Source organism: Opisthocomus hoazin, chromosome 4 (genome assembly GCF_030867145.1).
Source record: "Opisthocomus hoazin isolate bOpiHoa1 chromosome 4, bOpiHoa1.hap1, whole genome shotgun sequence".
NCBI lineage: Eukaryota > Metazoa > Chordata > Aves > Opisthocomiformes > Opisthocomidae > Opisthocomus > Opisthocomus hoazin.
The window spans coordinates 37,828,704-37,848,743 of NC_134417.1; the positions used below are offsets into that span (position 1 = coordinate 37,828,704).

Here is a 20,040-nt window from a genome sequence, read left to right on the forward strand (position 1 = left end):
GTTTGGGGAAGGGGTAGAGAATGAGCTGGAAGGGAGGAGGCAGCAAAAAGAATCAGAAAAAAAGCAAAATAGAAATGCAAACCAAGACACACGCCCTTAGAAGAGAAAAACCAAACCCCGCAAATCACAATAAAAATAAATTATTTTTGGCACCCAAACGCTTGGAGACTGCAAAACCATTGACTAAAAGAAAAGGAAAGAAAAGAAAAGGTGGTGACCACTATGGAATGGCTTTAACACCTGTTTGTACACACCTGCAGGGAGGGCGAACAAGAATGAGCGAGATTAATCCCGTTGTCTTCCTCTTTGCAAAATACAAATGTAAAAATCCATAACACAATCTTACACTCATAAAAGAGTAGACTAACAATCTAGTTTGCAATGCCATGTTTCTGACTTTGGTTAATAGTTTTCATAGTGACTCAGCACTTGATACCTGAAAGACTACGATCGCTCCTCCAGGTGGCAGGCTCGTATGCGCTTTTATACAGATAAAAGGTTTTGTTCTTTTTTTTTCTTTTTTTTTTGTTTGTTTTGTTTTTCCTTAAAATGTGTTCACATTTTCATAATATACAGAAAAAAAGTAAGCAGTTATTTGGTTTACTTTAAGTCCATTTAAAAAAACTGGCTTTTTCTTTCTTTTTTGGGAACTAATTCTACGACACACACACACACTAAGTGTTGTGTATTTTTTCTTTTGTTTTTTAAATAGGAAAACCCACGGACATTTATAAACTGTTCTGTCCTTCTTGTAGTTTTCTCAGTCTTTTACTTACAAGGGTGATGAACGGGTATTTTCACAGAGTTCGAATGGTTACGTTTCTGTCGGTGCGGGGTTTTTTTGTGTGTAGTTTTGTTTTGTTTTTAGGAGTTTTCTTCCAGAGAGTCTGTTAAAGGCTCCATAGGAACTGCTGTTGCAGGCTCGTGTTGTTTCAAACGTTTAATTGTGTTCTTCAGTGCTTGCCTCTTATTGCAGAACCAAACTCTAACTACTTCCCGGTCATAGTTCAGTTTCTCTGCAATCTCTGTCATTTCTTGCCCAGAGGGGTGCGTGTTCTTCTCAAAGTGGGCATTCAAGATCTCAAGGGCTTGCGGCGTGAATGAGGTACGCCTCTTGCGCTTTTTGGATGGTTCACTTCCGATAAACTCGGTAAGGTTCTGCATACCTGCTCGATGGCGGGCCTCAGCCTCAGCCATCCACCGCTCAAGCACCGGCTTTATCTTCTGGGCACTTTTAGGGGTGATGTCCAGCTTTTCAAACCTGGCAGGATACAAAAGGCCAGGGTTCAGTTTGGCTGTCAGACTGCTAGCTATAGTGTTCTCTTGGGCTTCCTGTGGTAGGAAAAAGTGGCTTCTCAGGATGGTGTGTCTGAGGGAAAATTGAGAAAGAAGAGTCTTACACTGATGCTCTGCCAGGGTGGGACTTCCTGCCTGCCTGCCTAATCGACTGGCAGAGGTCATTTACAATGGATTATGAAAACTATCAGATAGCTATATCTATAATATATAAATATATAGCTAGATATTTAAGCTAACAAAAAACGAGCACTACAACAAAATTCTAAAAGTACACTAAATAATACAGGTTATGAGTCACGTTTTCATATTTCTATCGATCTTCAAAACCCTTAAGGCTAGGTCTAATTACAGGAAATGACATCAAAGGCAATTGCTCTTTATCATCTCGTCTTTGTGATTAATCCTTTTGTTTCCCCTCCCATCCCATGTTGTCCAAACACCACGGGTTTAATAACACAAGCCAATGGCAGTTACTGGCCTCTGAATATCAGGTTTCCTTTCCTTCTATTTTCCAGTAATTTTCACTGTTTGCAAGTTAACGCTATATCCCTTTTCTGGGTCGGAAAAAGATTCCCATAGCTATGGTGGTGTTCAGCTGAAACAGCTGGACACTTTGCAATTATCTTGACTGCCCCCACAATGTGCAAAGACAGACTCATGTTTTCCAGATGAAACCCAGCATAATAGTCTACTAATATGCTGTGGCACCAAGCTGGGTTTATTGTGGGATTTCTGCAAACTGTACCAGAATGATATCATTTCCTGTAAATGAGGTCTTCTATATATCATTTTGCCATCAAAAGTCTTTTGCCAAACCAGATTTTACAAGTATTATAAAACATCTGGAAAAGCAGCCACACAAAGCTTTAATCCTTTCAAAAACAAGCAGAACAGCGGAGGTCACATTTCAAGTCTTATAATATTAAGTACTTGCTTCTTTCATTTACCAAGTCCATCCTCTCTTGCTACGCGTTTGAAAAGTCTTAACCCAACTCGTCTGATGCCACCCATTCGTATTTCCCCACTTCGTCTACGTCCACCCCGCACACTGTGGTATCTGAAGTTGCGGAAAGGCAACAACTATTGTGTGGGGCTGCTGCAGCCTCCAGCCCGCCCCGTGCTGAAGCACCGCCGCCGCTAATCGCGACGAGCTCTGGAGGTGAGACCGACCGAATCAATGCCCTTGGGCAAAGCAACGCGGTGCCTGGAGTCGGCAATTCTTAGCGTCTCTATTCAGCACGCGGTGGCTGTGGGAAATATTCCAGCAAGAAGCAAAGCATTCCTCACAAACAAAGAATAAGGCAAGTAATAATTTCAGATAAAAACACTCCAAAGAATTTGTAACTGGTGCCTGGGATCCTAGTGTAGTACTGACTGCAAGCTGTCCTTCCTTGGTGTCCAGTGATATTTCAGGCCGAAGTGTGTATTTTAGAATGCATTGTCTCAAGTTAAGACAATGCCGTTATCTACATGCAGAACATACCAGCAAGGTGGTATATTGCTGATGTGATCTGCACAGGGCGCTGGGACACTCAGCTTCTGTCTCCGAGTTGGTTGTTCAACTTGTTGAACTGCCCTTTCCATTACCCTGGAGTCCACAATGAAACTCCTTTGTTACCATTAAAAGAAAAGTTAAACCTACTTTTTCTGAGGAACAGCATACTGCCACTGAAGCAGCTTGTCTTGGTGCTTAACAAGAAATGCACAGTCATAGCAGGTTTTTACACCCCAAACTAATATCCACCCGGAGGGGTCAAAAGTAAAAAAACCCTATAACCTTGCAAGTATTTGGGACCAGCTTCTGCGCCGAGTCCTCATGTTCTGAGCCATCTGCTCCTCTAAGGAGCCCTCTGTAAAAGGTCTCCTCATTCTGGGCTGCTGTTAGCCATGTCTGTGCTCCAACTTCATCTTTATTGGGGTTTTCATGATAATCAGTTAATGGGGAACCCTTTCTTTTGGTAAAATTCAAACCACCCCAAGTGGTTTTCTCAGGTGTGAGGTGGACGGAGGAAATGAGAAGTCAGCAAACTAGACAAAAGCAAAGGAAACTGCAATTTATTGCTTTAAAGTATAGCACGTTAAAGAAAAACTTAAGGCTACAACAAATTGGCGATTGCTAAAAACTCCACCGGTTTTAGGCATTCTTTACCAATTGACCACATAGAAGAAAAAAAAAAAATTAAACCTTAGCAACAGGGAGCAATAGCATTCATATCATTGGCATTGCTTGTTAGTGTTGATACTGCAGTACATGTTGTTTGGTATAACGATATACAAGTCTCAAAACAAATTTCCCAGCAGTAGTATCCTTGTATAGACTGAATAAAGGTTATTTTCTACAGGGAGGTATCTTATAAGAAAAAACAGTAGGGGAGACCATAGAAGTGAGAGGATCCTATGGAGCTTTTTGTATTTAACAACAATCAATGGGTTTTATGGAAAATCATTGAGCAAAATGTGAGCTGCAAGCTCACTACCCCATACTGATGTTATTTATAACCTTAAACTGCAGGAAAAGTACACTTCCGTTCTATGGGGAATACATTAAAAGTATAAAGAGCAGATAAAAAGACAGAGCATTTCATGGATCACCAAGAACAAAATCCACTTAAATGAGCTTAGAGTTGGTTTCTTGGCTTTCACTGATGGAGAAGGACTATAAGGCATTGCCCAAGAGGAAAAAGCTGTTACCTAAGTGTGTTTGTTACCTCATGCATAAACATGGGATTACTGTAACACACATACATGCCTATGCCGGTGTTTGCTTCTAACTGCTTTAACTTTGTCAAGACTGTACTATCATTCCATATGATCGGGGCAGATTTCTGCTTCTGCTTTGCATACACGGGCTGTCTGTTTTTTCAGTAAACATTTGGGTGATAAGAGATGAAGAGCTGCTGGTTTGCAAGATAGCAGGAAGGATAATTTTTTCCCTTGTGCGTTGCCTAGGTAAATCATCATTAACATCCTATATGTGAAGTGCTAACCACAGTAATACATGTTTTAACTTAGCAGGGATGCAGCCATGAAATATTTGTTCAGTAACCCTATCTGTAGAAAATGGCACAGTATGAAGAGGGTCAGGTGGTGCTTATCCAGCATCAGCAGGGTCTCCAGCTTGTCTACTGAATTAAGTCTCAATGCCAGGGACATTGTTTCTCACTTGTTTAAAAAAAGAAGGAGGAAAAAAAAGACTAAAGTTACTTTAGGGGTACACAATAAGAACATTTTAGCTGCCAGATACGAACATTGTTGGCTAATTTAAGTCCCAAATTAAATAATACATTCTAAAGACATGAGACTCGAACACAAGCATGCTCCTCATGATAAGCTGAATAATTATTAAGAAGAAAGAGTGGAGAGGAGAGTTTATGATGTAACTTGTTACCTGCAGATGGCAGACTGGCTATAGGCTGGGCCTTCGGTGGCGCTTAGGGCTTGGCCAACTTGAGTCTGTGTCAAGCCAAGGGACAGGCGCCGGATTTTAAAAGCTTTGGCAAATTCTCGGATTTCTTCCAGATTCACCCCATCCACCTCTCCAGTGGCTGTTTGAGGATCTGTTGAAATATTTTTTTAATCATGTCAGTTCTTCGCATCGCATATAGGCGGGCTAAGCTCACACCAGCTTTCATTGTCAAGACGTCTGTGTTAATTTTTTTAAAATATTTATCCCTTTCTCTTCTTCCCCAAACAGAAACATGCTTGCATTGTCAGGTGTGTTCAGAAGCATGTTCAGATTGCTAAAATGCTAACTAGGCTGCAGTGTCTCCAGGTACTGACGAAGGATTTTCAAAGACATACTTTGTTACTGAACTCCTGAAAATGGCCAACTCACCTCCAAGTGAGGTGGTGCCTGGGCACCTCACTGCCACTTGTGCCATGCAAAATGTCCCTCAGGTTCACAAGTCTTGTTCCCTATTTCCCCTTCTTATCACTTACAGAAGGAAGGCTGCTGTTAATACATTTATTTGCAGCCTGTGAGAAGGGCTAAATATATGCACGAACTGCTTGGGTTTTTAATGTGAAATCAAGACTTCCTGCTTTAAGTAAAACTAACACCAAATAAAGAGACTCCCAAACCTTCCTTCCCTTTTGCACAATACCCAACCCAAACCACCAGCCACACATCCAAAATAACCCAGCAAATGAACAAGACCAAACAAAATGCTGCCTCTAAAAACTCCTTAATTTAAAAATAATCTTTTAAAGTATGCCCTTCTGAGAAGCAGCCTTTCAAGCTTTTCATTCTGCCTCCCATCAGGTTGATAATCAAGGAGCAGCAACATCAGCCATTAGGTTTCGGATGGTAATGCTGCACAATTTTTTACTTTTACATTAGCCCCTCAGAAGATAATGCTTATGATGCTGTGCGAATAAATCTGTCCTTCCTCTCCATAGCAGTTTACTGACACAGAAGCCTTTGTCCCTGAAAGGGCACATAATAAAGCATGTCTACCACAGGAAAGCTCCTTTGGTGCTGGATAACTCGGTCAATTTAGGACTTATCAAGGGAAATGACACAACAGCTGGAGAATGGAACTTCTTCCTCCCCCCCCAAGCTACTGATCCCTGGCTAAATGAAAGCGTTTGCCAAGCTGGAGACAGCATGGGACTGGGATGGTGGAAGATTTCAAAGTGCTGTGCAATCCTGCGTGTAGTGAAGCCATTCTCCCAGCGAGACATCTCTATTGTTCTTCACCTCATTCCTCAGACTTCTTAGGTGAAAAGTTTGCCGCGCAATAACCCATCAATTTCTGTAAATGCAAGCAGTTGTCCACGGACAGTGCTAGACTACATTACTATTCTGAACCCTATATGAGAGTGGCTCCTGCTAGTACTGCTACAGCTAAAGGCTTGTCAGCATTACAGTAAGAAAGCTTTGATTTTCAGGGGTTTATAAACCTGATGTAAAAGTCCCTTATGATGGAAATGTCCTGTAAAAAATCTTTTAGTCCAATAATAGACAGAGGGAAGAGGTTTTTCTGCTATATACATCTAGCCTATACTGATTCATAGCTGGAGTATAAGAAGCACACATAGCAACAGTATTTTAAAAATACTCATGTGTGCAACCAGGGACCAGATGAACTCTGCATACAGGTAAACAGGCACATAGCTTTGACAATGCTCCACACTCAGAATCATCCCTCCTGCTGTCAGTGCTGTGCTTTTGCTCGCCTGTGAGCACATACATGCACTCATTCAGTATAAAGCTGGGGTATGTATTATTTGGTTTTAAGTAGTCGGCGCTATAACAGGGGCCACTCAGGTTTGTAAAGTAATTGCCTTTAGAGGTGTGACGTTTTCCTACTTACCCCATACACAACAGTCTGTCTAGCACACCAGTTCTGATTTTCAGAGACACAGAATGGAGCTGGATGCTTATCTACCCTTTGGGTCTCTGAAGAGCAACTGATAAATGTACAAAATATCATAAATGATAATGGCCTCAAAGACTCCCTTGAGTAAAGTGCACTAAGATGGTGACCTTCCTCACCTCTTTCCTTCCTTCACTTTAAGGCCTCTGACTGAGGCTATTAGGGATGTGACAACGGACAATTCAGGTGTTCCCAAAGAACTTTCAAAGTAGCAAACGCTATGGCAAATGGCACCTGTAAACCTCCCCAGCTCCTGTAAAAGGGAATAAAAAGGGAGGTAAGAAAGCTAAGGGGTTATTTGCTTGCGCATGATTATAGAGAAATTCTGCCAAGTTCTGCTGGATCCTTCTGGTACAGCACTGTTGCAACAGCGAGTATCATGGGAAGTCCTTTCCTGCTCAGCGGGCTTGGACGAGGGAACAATTAGGCTGAGCGCTCTTTGAGATGAGAAGAAAGCCCCCATGATGCACTTCAGGAATATGGGAGTAGATTGTAATATATGGCAGAGTATCTGCTGAGAAAGAGGCTTCATTCTTAGTGTCTTTGGGAGGAGGAAAGTACTAACAGAGGGGGACCGAAACATTGAAGCCTTTTATCCCGGAATTCTAGGAAAATAGTGTTTGTATCAAATCAGAACCACTTCTGCTTCAGGTGTGATTCAAAGCCCTTTAAGATCCATAGAAGCAGTCCCTTGATTTCTGTCAGCTCCATAAAACTCAAATAGTACTATGAAGACCACTCTATTGACATCATGATAGAACGACACCAGTCTGTTTTGCTCTATTGCCATTAAAATGCCATCTATAAATAATCTTGGACTCTATGGACTAATACATACACATATATAAACATATACAAATACATAATGGTCTTTGTTTTAATAAGTTCTGAGCTTTCAGAACAGTTAAGTGTTTAGTGCACTTCATGTTTTAAGGAAGAGTAGCTTATTGAGGACTGTAAATAAACCAGGTCTTCTTAAATTAAGTGGATATCCTAAAGAAGGCAGCACAGTGCCAACATGAAAATAAAGAATACCAGTATCATTGAACGGTTGCGATCTACAGTAACAGCATTTAAAGACTCCCAGTGTACATTGTGGCTTGTTGAAACAGTGGCTGTCATGTCTATGAAACTACTGCGTGCTGAAGAAAGGTGACAGAGTTGTCTGGGCCATTTTAGGGTGTATGTGTACATATTCCCCAACAAAACGGAAACCATCTAAAATTCCCCGAGATATCCTGTTGGATGGTGAAGGTGGACGAAATCAAATCCACAGGCTCTCCTTCTGCACGGAAACCCCTTTTTTCCTACTGAAGGGAATACTCCCACTTTTGAATTCTTCTGAAAATCTTGTATGAGTTTGTTGGTGAGTGCAAATTTGCTGTAATTTTAATAGTTAGGGGAAAGAGTTGCTACAGAGAAATCAGTGTACCCTGAAGGAGAAAGCAAATTTCTGTTGTGCAGAGTTCTACCACAGGAGGGATTACAGGGGATGATTTCCCCAGTCAGATAGGAGGAGAAATAGCTGGCAAAGGAAGTCCAATGGAAAGTAAATTGCATAAGAGAGGCAGGACAAAACATTGTTAATGGGAAATGGACTGGAGCTCAGGGGAAAGAAAGACAAATTATTTGTTTGTGGGAGGCAGTCTAACTTTATAGTAACAGATGACAGTGAAATTAATTTGGAAGGAAGAAAGGAGCTTCATGAAGACACAGGTCTCAGAGCATGAGGGGAAATCAGTGATTTCCACAAAGAGAACATATGGTGGAAAAGTTAAAGAAGTGAGAAGAGGGATGCATATGAGAAGAGGAAAATTAAATGCAACAAAAGGAGGAATAATGGTGTAGAATTGAATAAAGAGAAAACAAAGAAGAGAAAAGAGAACAGAGATAGGGTAAGACGGTATGAAGAAATCATACAGAAGGCACAGGAAGAGTAGAGGTGAATCTTGTAGTCCTTGCTGAGGTAGACCTTCTTTTTAAATGGCCCTTCCTTGCAAACAGCCATATTTTTTTGTCTTTAGAAGAACTAGAACTTGTTGCTGGTGAGGGATGAAGGAGTGAGAATGAGGAAAAAGGGAGAAGCTATAAAGAACACAACAATCCAAACAAAAAGAAAGGACAGAGAATTACAAAAGAAAGGGAAATTAAAAAAAAAAGAAAATACAACTTTTCTAAAATAAGGAAACATGTTAAAGAAAAAATGTAAAATCATAAAGAAAATATGACTAGCATGAAAAGTAAAAGGAATAAAACCAAGGAAATGGAACACAAAAGTTATTAAAGCCCAATTGTGATCCCTTTCTCATAGTACTTTAGTAATTTCACTGATGTGAGGTGGCCTCTTGTAAAGGTGCAGATCCTTGCCCCAAATAATTATTTAGTTATGTTGCTCTAAGCAATTTGATTAACAGAATAAGGTAGCTGAATATGCCTAGCTTTACATGAACTTTACTATATTTGGCAACAATTTCTGGAATACAGCAAATCTCTACCAAGCTACTCAACTCTAGGGCCTCTGCTGGAGGACTGAACTTCAGCTTTGGAGTGAATGAGGAAAAGAAAACAACAATATTCGTGCCTCAAGAGGGGTAAAGCAATCAAAGAGATATTCAGGAGGCCACAAGTTGTTTCTTGCTGCCCTCATGCTGAAGGATTTCTTTCAGGACCCACTGACCACTGACATTCCAGTAAGTGACTTTGCATGGACTTCAGCAGACGCTAGATTTCAGTCGTAGGGCTGTTATACAAAGCTCTGCTAGCCACTGTGAGAGCTGGGATGCTAAGAAGGCTTTGTTCAGTTATGGGCCATAGGCTTGACAAAGCAGTGCTTCTGCCCCTGTGGATCTGCACCCAGAAGCTGAATGGGTTCTGCAAAGGAGTAAAACAGGCATGACTTTCTGCCTGTTTATTTCCTGCGTGCAGGCACAGTTGTATGCAAATGGATTTTTAGTCACATGAAACAATTTTCAAATTCATGAAGATCAATTGAGACTATTTCTCTAAAAAGATGGTATTATCAACAACAACAAAAAGCTGTAAAGGATCCTGTCTGCCTTTTCATGTTTCATTACACAGGTGATTTGATATTTCCCTACTGAACTGACCGTATTTTCTTCTTTCTTGTAGGCTCTTTCCGCATTACTAGAAACCTCTGGCTCTCTTTTGCCCTGGAACATTGTCACTCGTGTGTCAGCTCAAGCAGGCTTACGCATGCAGTGTTAGCTCCAGTTTGTGGTTGGCTACATGCTCTCAAGAATATGGTGGACAGCCATCAAGGATCATCAAGATGACTGTTTTACTTCTGTCTGTGCGATAACACAATACAAATGGCAGAAAGGAGTTGATTTGCCCCTCACACTACTCAGTCTGTTGGTCTTGAATAACTAGGGACTGGATGAAGTTGGAAACATAAATTTAAAACAATTCCAGAATGTTTTATTTATGTGTAATTGTCATCCTGCTTTTTCACAGGAGATCCCTGTCAATAGCCTCTCCCTTCGGAATGCTCTTAAGATCTGGGTCCCAGTGAATTAATTCCCAAGCACAATGCCTTCCTCATTCTGACTGTATGAAAAGTATTTTCTTTACTCTGAGTTCCCCACTTCATTTAATTGAGCTCTATTCTTTTCTAAGCAAGGGAAAAGCACTTCCACTATCTTCTCTGTGCCGTTCATAATCACAGGTAGGGTATTGACTACAGCTAAGTTTGCCTGGCATTTGCCATTATCAGACAAATTTCAGGTCAACTGCTTCTGAGAATGAGGCTAATAAGACACACTGTTCTGCCCAGGATAAAAAAAAAAAAAAAAAAAAAAAGTAATAACCTATTTTCTTTAAGAAGTTTCAGTTTCCCTACAACTTGAAGCATGGCCTTGATAGGTGTCAGGGAGATAGCTGTTATGTCAGTAATTGGCTTCTTGCCATCCTAAGTAAAAATCTGTCTTCAACATGTCCAAGCAGGTGAGCCTCCAAAGCTCGTATCTACTCAGTAGAGATTTTCTAGGATTCTGTGTGGAGTTTTCTTTAAGATTTTCTATGTACTGAGAATGCTCGAGCCTAAGGCTGAAGTAGATGGAGAAGAAACACGCCCTCACCCCCCATGGTTGTGGCTCTGGCCTGCTTTGGGCCAGGATGGCAGCAAAGACAGAGAGATTGACTGTCCTCTCTTCGTAGTGATCAATTTCCACACTCCTCTGATGGCTTCCAGGAAGGGTGGGAGTGGCATCTGAATGATCTGGATGCAGAGGGGTGCAAAAACTAACCCTGAGTCTGAAAAAAAAGAAATGATGGAAAGGAAAAAATCCCTGAAGACTATTAAGGAGTAGGGATTTGAGTTTGGAGTGGAGGGAGAGAGGGCCTGACTCTGCAGAAAGTAGTAATCACTGTGGTAGTGGAAAGAAAACAGGGAATACTAGTGATAAAACAAGGTAGAGGAGGACAGAAATTACCTAACAAAAAGGCTGGTGAAAGGGACACAGTTATGGTCGTGGAACAGAGACTGACTGGGAGCTGGAGGGGAACTGAAATGGGACGAGGAGTTGAGAAATGATGGACTGTGGAGAAAGGACTGCAGGGAGAAGGCAAGAGGAGCACAGAGGCAAAGAGAGTGCAGATTGTGTGGAGAAAAGCGCAAGGAGGTAATGGGACTGGAGCAGGACAAGTGGTGGAAGCAGTCAAGCCTGAGAGGAACAAGTAGAAAGTCTATGTTCATGAGTGTATCTCCGCCTCTTCCCCAGATCAATATTCCTGTGCCTTATACTCCTCTGCTCTCAGTCAAATCCATGAGCAGGACTAACAAGATGATAACACGACCTATCAGCTTCTCCATCCATTCAACTGACGGAAGATCTCATCTTTCCAACTATGAATATAAACATTATCTCACCATATGACTGACTGACATTACTATTCTGCTTTTGTAACAACATCGAAGTTTATCCAAGCAAAAAATGAAGCTAACAGAACATCCTTAGAGTTGCACAAATAAACACTTAGAAGCTACAAAATGCTGGCGTTACAGTAGCCCACAATGCAGTGGAGCATAGTCTTTGGGCCCCAGATTACCAGCTCTTTTTCCCCAGACCGCTGCCTCATCCAGTGCACAGGACAAATTCCTCACTACGGCAGAACGGATTGATGTATTGCCTTTTTACTTGTTCAGTGTGTGGCCCCAGACCTCTATGAAGGATCTTCACCAAAGACATAATTATTAATTTCCTCTTGAGCTCTTCTGGTTTTTTAAATCTTAATTTATTTTCTTGTGTTTCTACAAGATGAGTGTCTTCACCTTCTCATTCACTGAGAAGTGGACAGATATCAAGGGAAAAAGCATTTTTGGGTGCCCAGTCTAGGTCAAGTAGGAGATGATTTTTTAGACTGTGGCTTTAGATGGTTCTTTATACAGTTCCACAGTGAAAGTGCACTTAAAATTGTAACTGTGAGTACCAGACTCTTCTGTAAATTAAAGTCCAGAGTCTCAAGCTGGATATTGAGGGAGCACTTGTGAAAAATCTGTTTTAAGTGACTTCCCTGCTGTTGCACTGGAATTATGTGGTGGACAGAAAGCTACAGTTCCTCAGCCCTCTGCTGCCTGAAGCAAGACCATCCTTCAGCCTTCTGCCGTTCCCTACCTCAAACGTTATGCAAACTGGGAAACAGTTTAGTGAATCAGGTAGAGAACAAACCCTGGGCCAACAGCCCGCCTATTGTTTTAGTCATTGAGCATCCCTGAAAAAATTCCATTGGGAATGTACTGAAAAGAGGATGAGAAAATAATTGTGACTGCATGATTTTAATCACAACGTATATTGTTATAATAAAATACATGTTCTGAGAGGAACTGCATACAGTTGAACAGCAACTATATTTCTAGCATCTCCTAACTTTTGATGGATTTACCTTGTAAACTTGAAAGGGCTTCTTACATGTTGCTTTTATTGTAGAGTGTGCTTATCCACATGGGGAAATCGACTGGAATAACTATTGTGGGGTAGAGTACCCCTCAACAGTTATTCTAGAATATTCTTTTAATAAGAATGCCCACAAGGGAGGCTATTCTGGACTAGCCATTGAAAAGTAACTTATTCTGCACTAGCTATTTTAGTCAATTTTCCCACATAGACAAAGGGTAACTTTATGTATTTTTAACATGAAGCTTCTTATTTGTCTTCTTCCTACAAGCTTGTCTACATGAGAAAATTTACTGACAGAGCTATAGCAGTATATTTATATCACTATAATTATATCTATATATTTTATGTACTTACAGCTACCAATGCGGATATTTTTATTCCAGAATAAAAGTATTCACACTGGGAGTTATACCAGCATAATTTTACCGCTACAGCTCTGCTAGTAATTTCCCCATGTAAACAATCTCTGAAATAATCTAACCAAGATTTTTTCACATCTTCCTTCGCATGACAGTTTCTCCAAGCCCTTCATAAGCTTGTATCAGTCATATATTTTACATTACCAGTACGACATGAGCTATAATGTTTGTTTGCTTGAAATATATACATGGAGTATCTTTGAACAAGGTGACCCAATACACTCAGATTTCTGCAGATGTGCAAAAACTGTTAATAGTTCTTCTCTATACTTTTAACCTGTTGTTTTTGCTGTGTGAAGACCAAACTTAATGCTGATAAGGTAATAGCAAAGACTGAACTGTGTGATCTGGAAGACAGGGATGTTCAGGAGGTCAGCTGTTACAGTCCTCACACTGAAACTCTGTTATTTCACTGCAGCGTGCTTCTCTGCTCTCCCACATCACAGTTCTTTCTTGTTCAAATTGTGCAAGCGTTTCCTGGCAAGAAAGGTCTCCTGCTCTAGATTTGTGTAGTGGTAGGGTTTGTAAAATGGTTTGCTACACTAACTAACCAAACGAACAGTAACAAACAAGCAGCCTAAGCAAAAGCAGGAGGATCTGTCTGCCCATCAAATTCTGAGCAATATAACTCATCACATTGACTGGTTCAAAAACTTCTCATTTCCAAAGAACATAAACTACATTTTAGTTAAAAGAATTGCCCTCATAAGTCAATTAATGGCTGCTACCATTTTTATGACCATTTTTAGCATTGATTACAATTTCTCAAGGCATGTTTACCTTCAGCCCCATCCATGACAGCACTTAGCAGTTCCTACTGATAAGAGTCAATCTTAGCAATATACAATCTACTATATGGAAAAAAAAAGAGGGAAAGCAGATCAGGAAACTCAGCAGTGAGGAGGACAAACAGAGGGGAGAATTAAGGAGAGCCAGGGAGCAATACTTACTGCTGACTAACTGGCCAACACTCAAAGCTGAAGAGGAGGAGGATGAGGAGGAAGAAGAGGAAGCCTGACGCACTGGGCTTTGAGACATAGATGCTTGACTGTGAGCCAAATGCAGGAGATTGGGTTGTGAGGCTGCTTGTCCCACTTGCGTCTGGGAGGGCGGATGGAGCTATATGTTAAAATGTAAAAATAGGTATTTAGAAAATGAAGCAGTAATAGGAAACTTTCAATGCACCACCTCACCCATCTACTTCTGGTGAACAAATCCCACAGGAGCATTAAATACCATGGACTCGGTTCAGGTGACAGTGCTACAGCTGGAGCAATCCGAGCTCTTTTGAATTCTGTCTGTCCATTTTTTTCTCAGTTTAATCAGATACTTAATCTAATTAGAAGCTAAATAGTTGTTTGAAACGGGTGAGAAGAGACCTATGACATTCCCAGCAGCATTCTGATTTAATAAATGCATGTCCTTACCTGTTTTCTGACTCATGAAGTCAGATTTGTATTCCCTACATGGATTCACATATAAATCAGCATTGTTTCAGAGAGGTCCTTTCATACGGCAGGACGGGGGCCAAGAAGAGGGGGAATGGGGAAGAGAAGATAAACTGGGGGAAAATCCCTTTCCCACAGAAAGGAATCATTTATTTTATGACATTAGATCTAGCAAACAAACCGAAATGTTGAAATCTGATTTCTCCATCAATAAATTGTCCTTGCCTAAAACACACAGTGAAACTTCTGAGCCCCACTCACATCAGGACTGCGTCAAGTAAGACATACCTAAAAAGTCGAGCAAGTACAGTAGATTCAAATGATACACTGTGATACGTGAATCCAGCTTCACAATTTTTACAGCGGTGTAGTCTTTGGTTGTTCATTAGGGAAACAGAAAGAACTGTTAATCCCTGCTGCCTATAAGAAGCTTGCATGTGGGATTGAAAACTGGGAACATTCTCTGGTGCTGATTTTTATATAAAACTCCCAGAAAATTCAAAGGGCAGTCTCTCTGCAGAATGAAGGACACAATGGCCCTTACAGGTTTGAACTGACTTCTAGTAGTCCAGTACAGCCCTTTTCAGAGCCTAATGATGCAGTAATGCAGTCCTGATATGTTCAGATGGCTGCTACTTATTATACCTTTATTTTATGTTGATTCTTGATCAAAAAAGATTAAAAAAATGTACTACAAGACTTCACTTTTAAGTGATAGCTGTTAAATGCATTCTCAGAAAGGGGGAAAGATAACGGCCTATTTGGCCTTGCTTGAAGTCAGTAATTTAAATCTATTTCTTGCATTCTAATGAGTATGAGTTTTTATCTTTTGATATTTAACTGAACAAATGACTTCAGAAAAGGAGCTCAATTCATTAGTAATACTCAATATATATATAATATGTTCCCAGAACACACAGAAATGATTGATACTAAGTAGACAACAAATTGTATGGCACAGTAGATAAAGGTATCATCTGATCACATTCAAGATGACACTTTTCTATGGAATACATATGAACAATTTTAATGACATTAATTCCTTTTTAAGAATGGAAGTAAGTCCTTTTTCAGCCTCCCACATGGAATGATGTAACACAAAATGAAGCACAAAACTTTGAGTTACCCTTTAATAATAATGAAAATTATTTATCTGACCAGTTTTAGCCTATTCTGACTTTCCTACGGATGAATAAAGAAAACTATTTTATTATCTCGAGGAGAATTTTTGGATCAAGCACATTTAAAAAAAACAAAACAACTGGCACTGTATCAAAGGGATAATAGATAAGAAGCTGATTGAAAGGCTTCCAGATTTCAAACTCATGCAATCCCTGGGCATCTTTAAAAAAAATTCACTAAGGGCTGGATTTTACCTATAGAGAGCTCCTAACCCAGATGTCTACTTTTCTAATATCTTCTCCTAGAGAAGCAGCCTGCTAGGAGGACAGGCCTCCTCTAGACACTGCAGAAATGGACTGCCCATCCATTACACCCACATCACTCCAGACTGCAGCCTTCAGAAACAGGCAGGCATTTGGGCTTGGGGTCTGTTGTCTGAGGGAATGTCTGGCAAAACTAAAGATTTCAACCTAGGCGAGGGAAGAAAAATATTGCATTTAGATGAATTAGATGCTTTTGCACTATCTGGAACAGTCTTAAAGATGTTAGTGCTTATCTGCAAGGATGGAGGAGCAAATGCAGTAGCTATCTTTAAAAAGAAAGATCTGCAAAATTATAGTCCAGTCAACAAAACTTCAACCTGTGGAAAAGTACTGAAGAAAATAATCAATTTGTAAGCACCCGCAAGAAAACAAGGTAGCAACAGACAACACGGATTGTTAGGAACAAACTGTGTCAAACCAATCTGATCTCCCTCTAAGACAGGGTAATTGGCCTTGCGGACAGGGAAAAAGCAGTAGGTGGTTTGACTTTACAAGTCTTTCGACACTCCCTCGTGTGACTTTCTTTATAACCTAGGGAAACATAGTTTAGTTTAAATTGCTGCAGAATGAATGCAAAAGTAGTTGGAAAACAAAACCAAGAGCATAGATATCTATCTGGTGAAATGGAAGTGCGCATGGATGGTGCTTCCCAGAAGTCTGTCCTTGTTCTGCACTACTGAATATTTTCTTAACGACAGGGATGATAGAGAAGAGAATATGCTTACTAAGTTTACATGCCAGTGACATGCTGGGAGGGACTTGCGATAGGTTGGAATACAGGATTAGGGTTCAAAATGTTCCTATCAGTTTGAACATGCTAGCAGCAACACTGGTGTGTTGTGAAAGTGAAGAAAAGGCAACTCCCACACCAAGCTGTGTGAGTGGGGTTGGTGTCTGCAACGCATGTGGAAGATGATGAAGGGATTGACAGCAGCCCTGCACAGAGAAGGACTTGAGGGTTCTGGTGGATGAAAAGTTGGACATGAGCCAGCAGTGTGTGCTCACAGCCCAGAAGGCCAACCGTATCTTGGGCTGCATCAAAAGAGTGGCCAGCAGGTCAAGGGAGGTGATTCTGCCCCTCTACTCTGCTCTGGTGAGACCTCACCCGGAGTCCTGTGTCCAGCTCTGGAGCCCCCAGCACAAGAAGGACATGAACCTTTTGGAGTGGGTCCAGAGAAGGGCAATGAAAATGATCAGGGGGATGGAGCACCTCTCCTACGAGGACAGGCTGAGAGAGTTGGGGCTCTTCAGCCTGGAGAAGAGAAGGCTCCAGGGAGACCTTATTGCGGCCTTCCAGTACTTAAGAGGGGGCTTATAAGAAAGATGGGGACAGCCTTTTTAGTAGGGCCTGTTGCGATAGCGCAAGGGGTGATGGTTTTAAACTAAAAGAGGGTAGATTTAGATTAGATATAAGGAAGAAATTTTTTACAACGAGGGTGGTGAAACAGTCCTGTGGAGCTCCTATGAGAGTGTTTAGGAGCAAGTAAGATAAATACTGGAATAGCTACTCTGCCTGAGAACAGCAGAGTGGACTGGATAATCTCTTGAACCTTGACCTTCCAGTCTTAATTTTTAATGATTCTATGCTATTTCCCATCAGTATTTCTCCAGGAGAAATACATGATCATGTAAGACACAGATGACAAATCCAACATTTTCCAATCATGCTACACATACAGTCCCCAAACAGTTCAACTGCTGAGCATGTACACAATAAATTTGGAGCTTCCAGGAAGCACCAAAATGAGCAGGCATTCTGCATTCTCCAGTTGTGCATGCAAAGTGTGCGCACAGCTGCAACCACTACATAGCACACGAACAGGGAAACGTTTGATTCTCTGCATATGTATCGCACAATGCATTTGCAAATGTATTTTTGAAATAACTGGGATACCCAGAAGCTTGGCAGTTTTCTTGTCAGTCGTCCAGAAATCTTTGGACAAATGTAAGAAATTCTCAAAATTTGGAGGGGCAAAAAGGGATATGGCTAGTGAAGTCTGGATGCACAGTGACCTTAGGTGTAGTAGCAATATAAAAGGGGTATTTATAGATTGTTGGTTTCTAACTCACTGCTTGTGACGGAAAAGGGAGCAATGGGGTTGGAGAGGCTGAAGACTCACCTTAAGGTCTGATCAGGGACGGAGGGAGGATTCCATCTTTAACTCCCTACATAATTTTCAGCACACCCTCTGTTTTACAGACGTGATGGCTAAGCTGTAAATGTCCTGCTTAAAGAACAATGATAGTTATCTATGTTGTGAAATTGCATTAAAATACTCTCTCTCTTTTCATCCACTATAATTTCCACTCGAGAAATAGCCTGAAGAAGAGGCACTGATTAGATTATGAATTAGATTCTAGATGACAGAATCAGTTCAAACTTGCAATAGCTGACTTTTCCTGATTTTAGACACGTACATATGATATGAATTATATTTATGACTGTTGTGCATTTTCCATCCAAAGACAGAAGGAGGCACAGAAATTACAGAAGCAGTTGCTGTAAGTGCCATTCTGTGTAGGTGGATATAGTAGACACGCTGAGAATGATGACCGTATGCAACACTGATCAGTATCTGGCAGGAATATATGTATGCACACTACAGCTAGAGGAGTAAGATGAATATGAGAAGCATAAAGTGCAGTATAAAACTTTATAAGAATAAACTGAAAAATGCAAAAGGCCTGATTCTTATGTCTTTTACATCAGTTTTACATGCTGATGTCAACAGTGAAGGTAGTATTGATTGATAATTGCAGAGGCAAAGAATTAATTAGGTCAGTAAGACTAATCTTGTCTAATGATGTATGTAGGATATTCCTACACCTGGGATGGTTGACTGGAGTCCTGGACTCCAGCTGACTGGAGTTTAGGTTTTCTTATGAGATCAGGGATGTCACTTCCTGCATCCAGAAAGTTATGTGACAGTGATAGAGTAACAGGGTATTTTGCATAAGCTAAGGCCAGGTTGGACAGGGCTCTGAGCAACCTGCTGTAGTTGAAGATGTCCCTGCTCACTGCAGGTGGCTTGGGCTAGATGACCTGTAAAGCTCCCTTCCAACCCAAAGCATTCTGTGATTCTATGATTCTAAGGAAAGAGAAGGAAACTAAGTGGAAATAAAGAACAAACTTTTGAGACACTATTGCCCTGTATCATAACAAAACTGCTACTGGTTTTACAGAGCATCTGGACAAACAGCAAAGGCAAAATATGGAAAGGAGAAGAAAGTAATGGGTTTAAATTGCAGTAAGGGAGGCTAGGGTCAGGCATCAGGAAGACCTTTCTAATGCTAAGGAGAGTGGTCCAGGTTGCCTGGGGATGTCAGGAAACCTCCATCACTGAAGGTTTTCAAGAACAGGTTAGACAAACATCTGTCAGGAATGATATAGGAACAGTTGATCCTGCCTAGGGGGAGGGGATAGACTGCATGACCTCTTCAGGTCCTTTCCAGTCCTATTTTTCTATGATTCAGTCAAAAGGAAATCTGAGAGACGAGGAAACACAACAAATTAGAGAAGACAGCGGTGAAAAAGACAAGTATAACAAAAAGGACAGAAGAGATGAAACTAAGAGGAGTGGCACAAAGAAATACATTTTAAACAATCCCCTTTATGATACAAATAAATATTTTCATTTTTTTCTGATGTCAGATAGTTCTTCCTGGGAAATATGGACATTAGCTCTAGTAAAGACTAAAGGCTGTGGAAGGTGCTGAAAAATAAATACCCTGATATAAAAAGACATTCCCAAACACTTTGAAATGCTGCAATAACACCTTGCAGAAATAGCAGTTTAAGTGTTTCACGCTTCCATTTTCCCTATAAACAGAGTTCTCTGCTCCGTCTACGTTTCCTAGAATGTGCCATACGTTTCTTCTGGAGAAAGAGTGGTGGTGTGCTGTGGCCACTGCGTGATTCAGGAGCACTATGACAGAGGAAGCCTGTCTTCAAACCTACTCATGCTCCATGAGCAGGCATGGGCTTCAAAAACTTTTTCTTAGATCTTCTAGCAAATGGAGAGAATAAGTTATTAGACATATCTACACGCTTCGTGCCAAATCACCTTCACAATCAGCTCTGCCAAAATGTTTCCACTGTGGCCCAAATACTGTACCCTGTCACCGTAATTTAGCTT

The 20,040-nt window shown here is 40.9% G+C and overlaps 1 protein-coding gene across 1 annotated transcript in view; it reads right to left on the bottom strand.

The window, feature by feature from the left end:
* Window positions 1-864: 864 nt before the first annotated feature.
* POU6F2 (POU class 6 homeobox 2) overlaps window positions 865-20,040 on the bottom strand; it is a 318,779-nt gene continuing 299,603 nt past the window's right edge. Inside the window, exons 8-10 of the mRNA XM_009943048.2 lie at window positions 13,962-14,130; window positions 4,688-4,856; window positions 865-1,369 (exon numbers count right to left, since the gene is read on the bottom strand). Coding sequence (XP_009941350.2) covers window positions 865-1,369; window positions 4,688-4,856; window positions 13,962-14,130 — 843 coding nt within the window. The remainder of the gene's footprint in view (window positions 1,370-4,687; window positions 4,857-13,961; window positions 14,131-20,040) is intronic.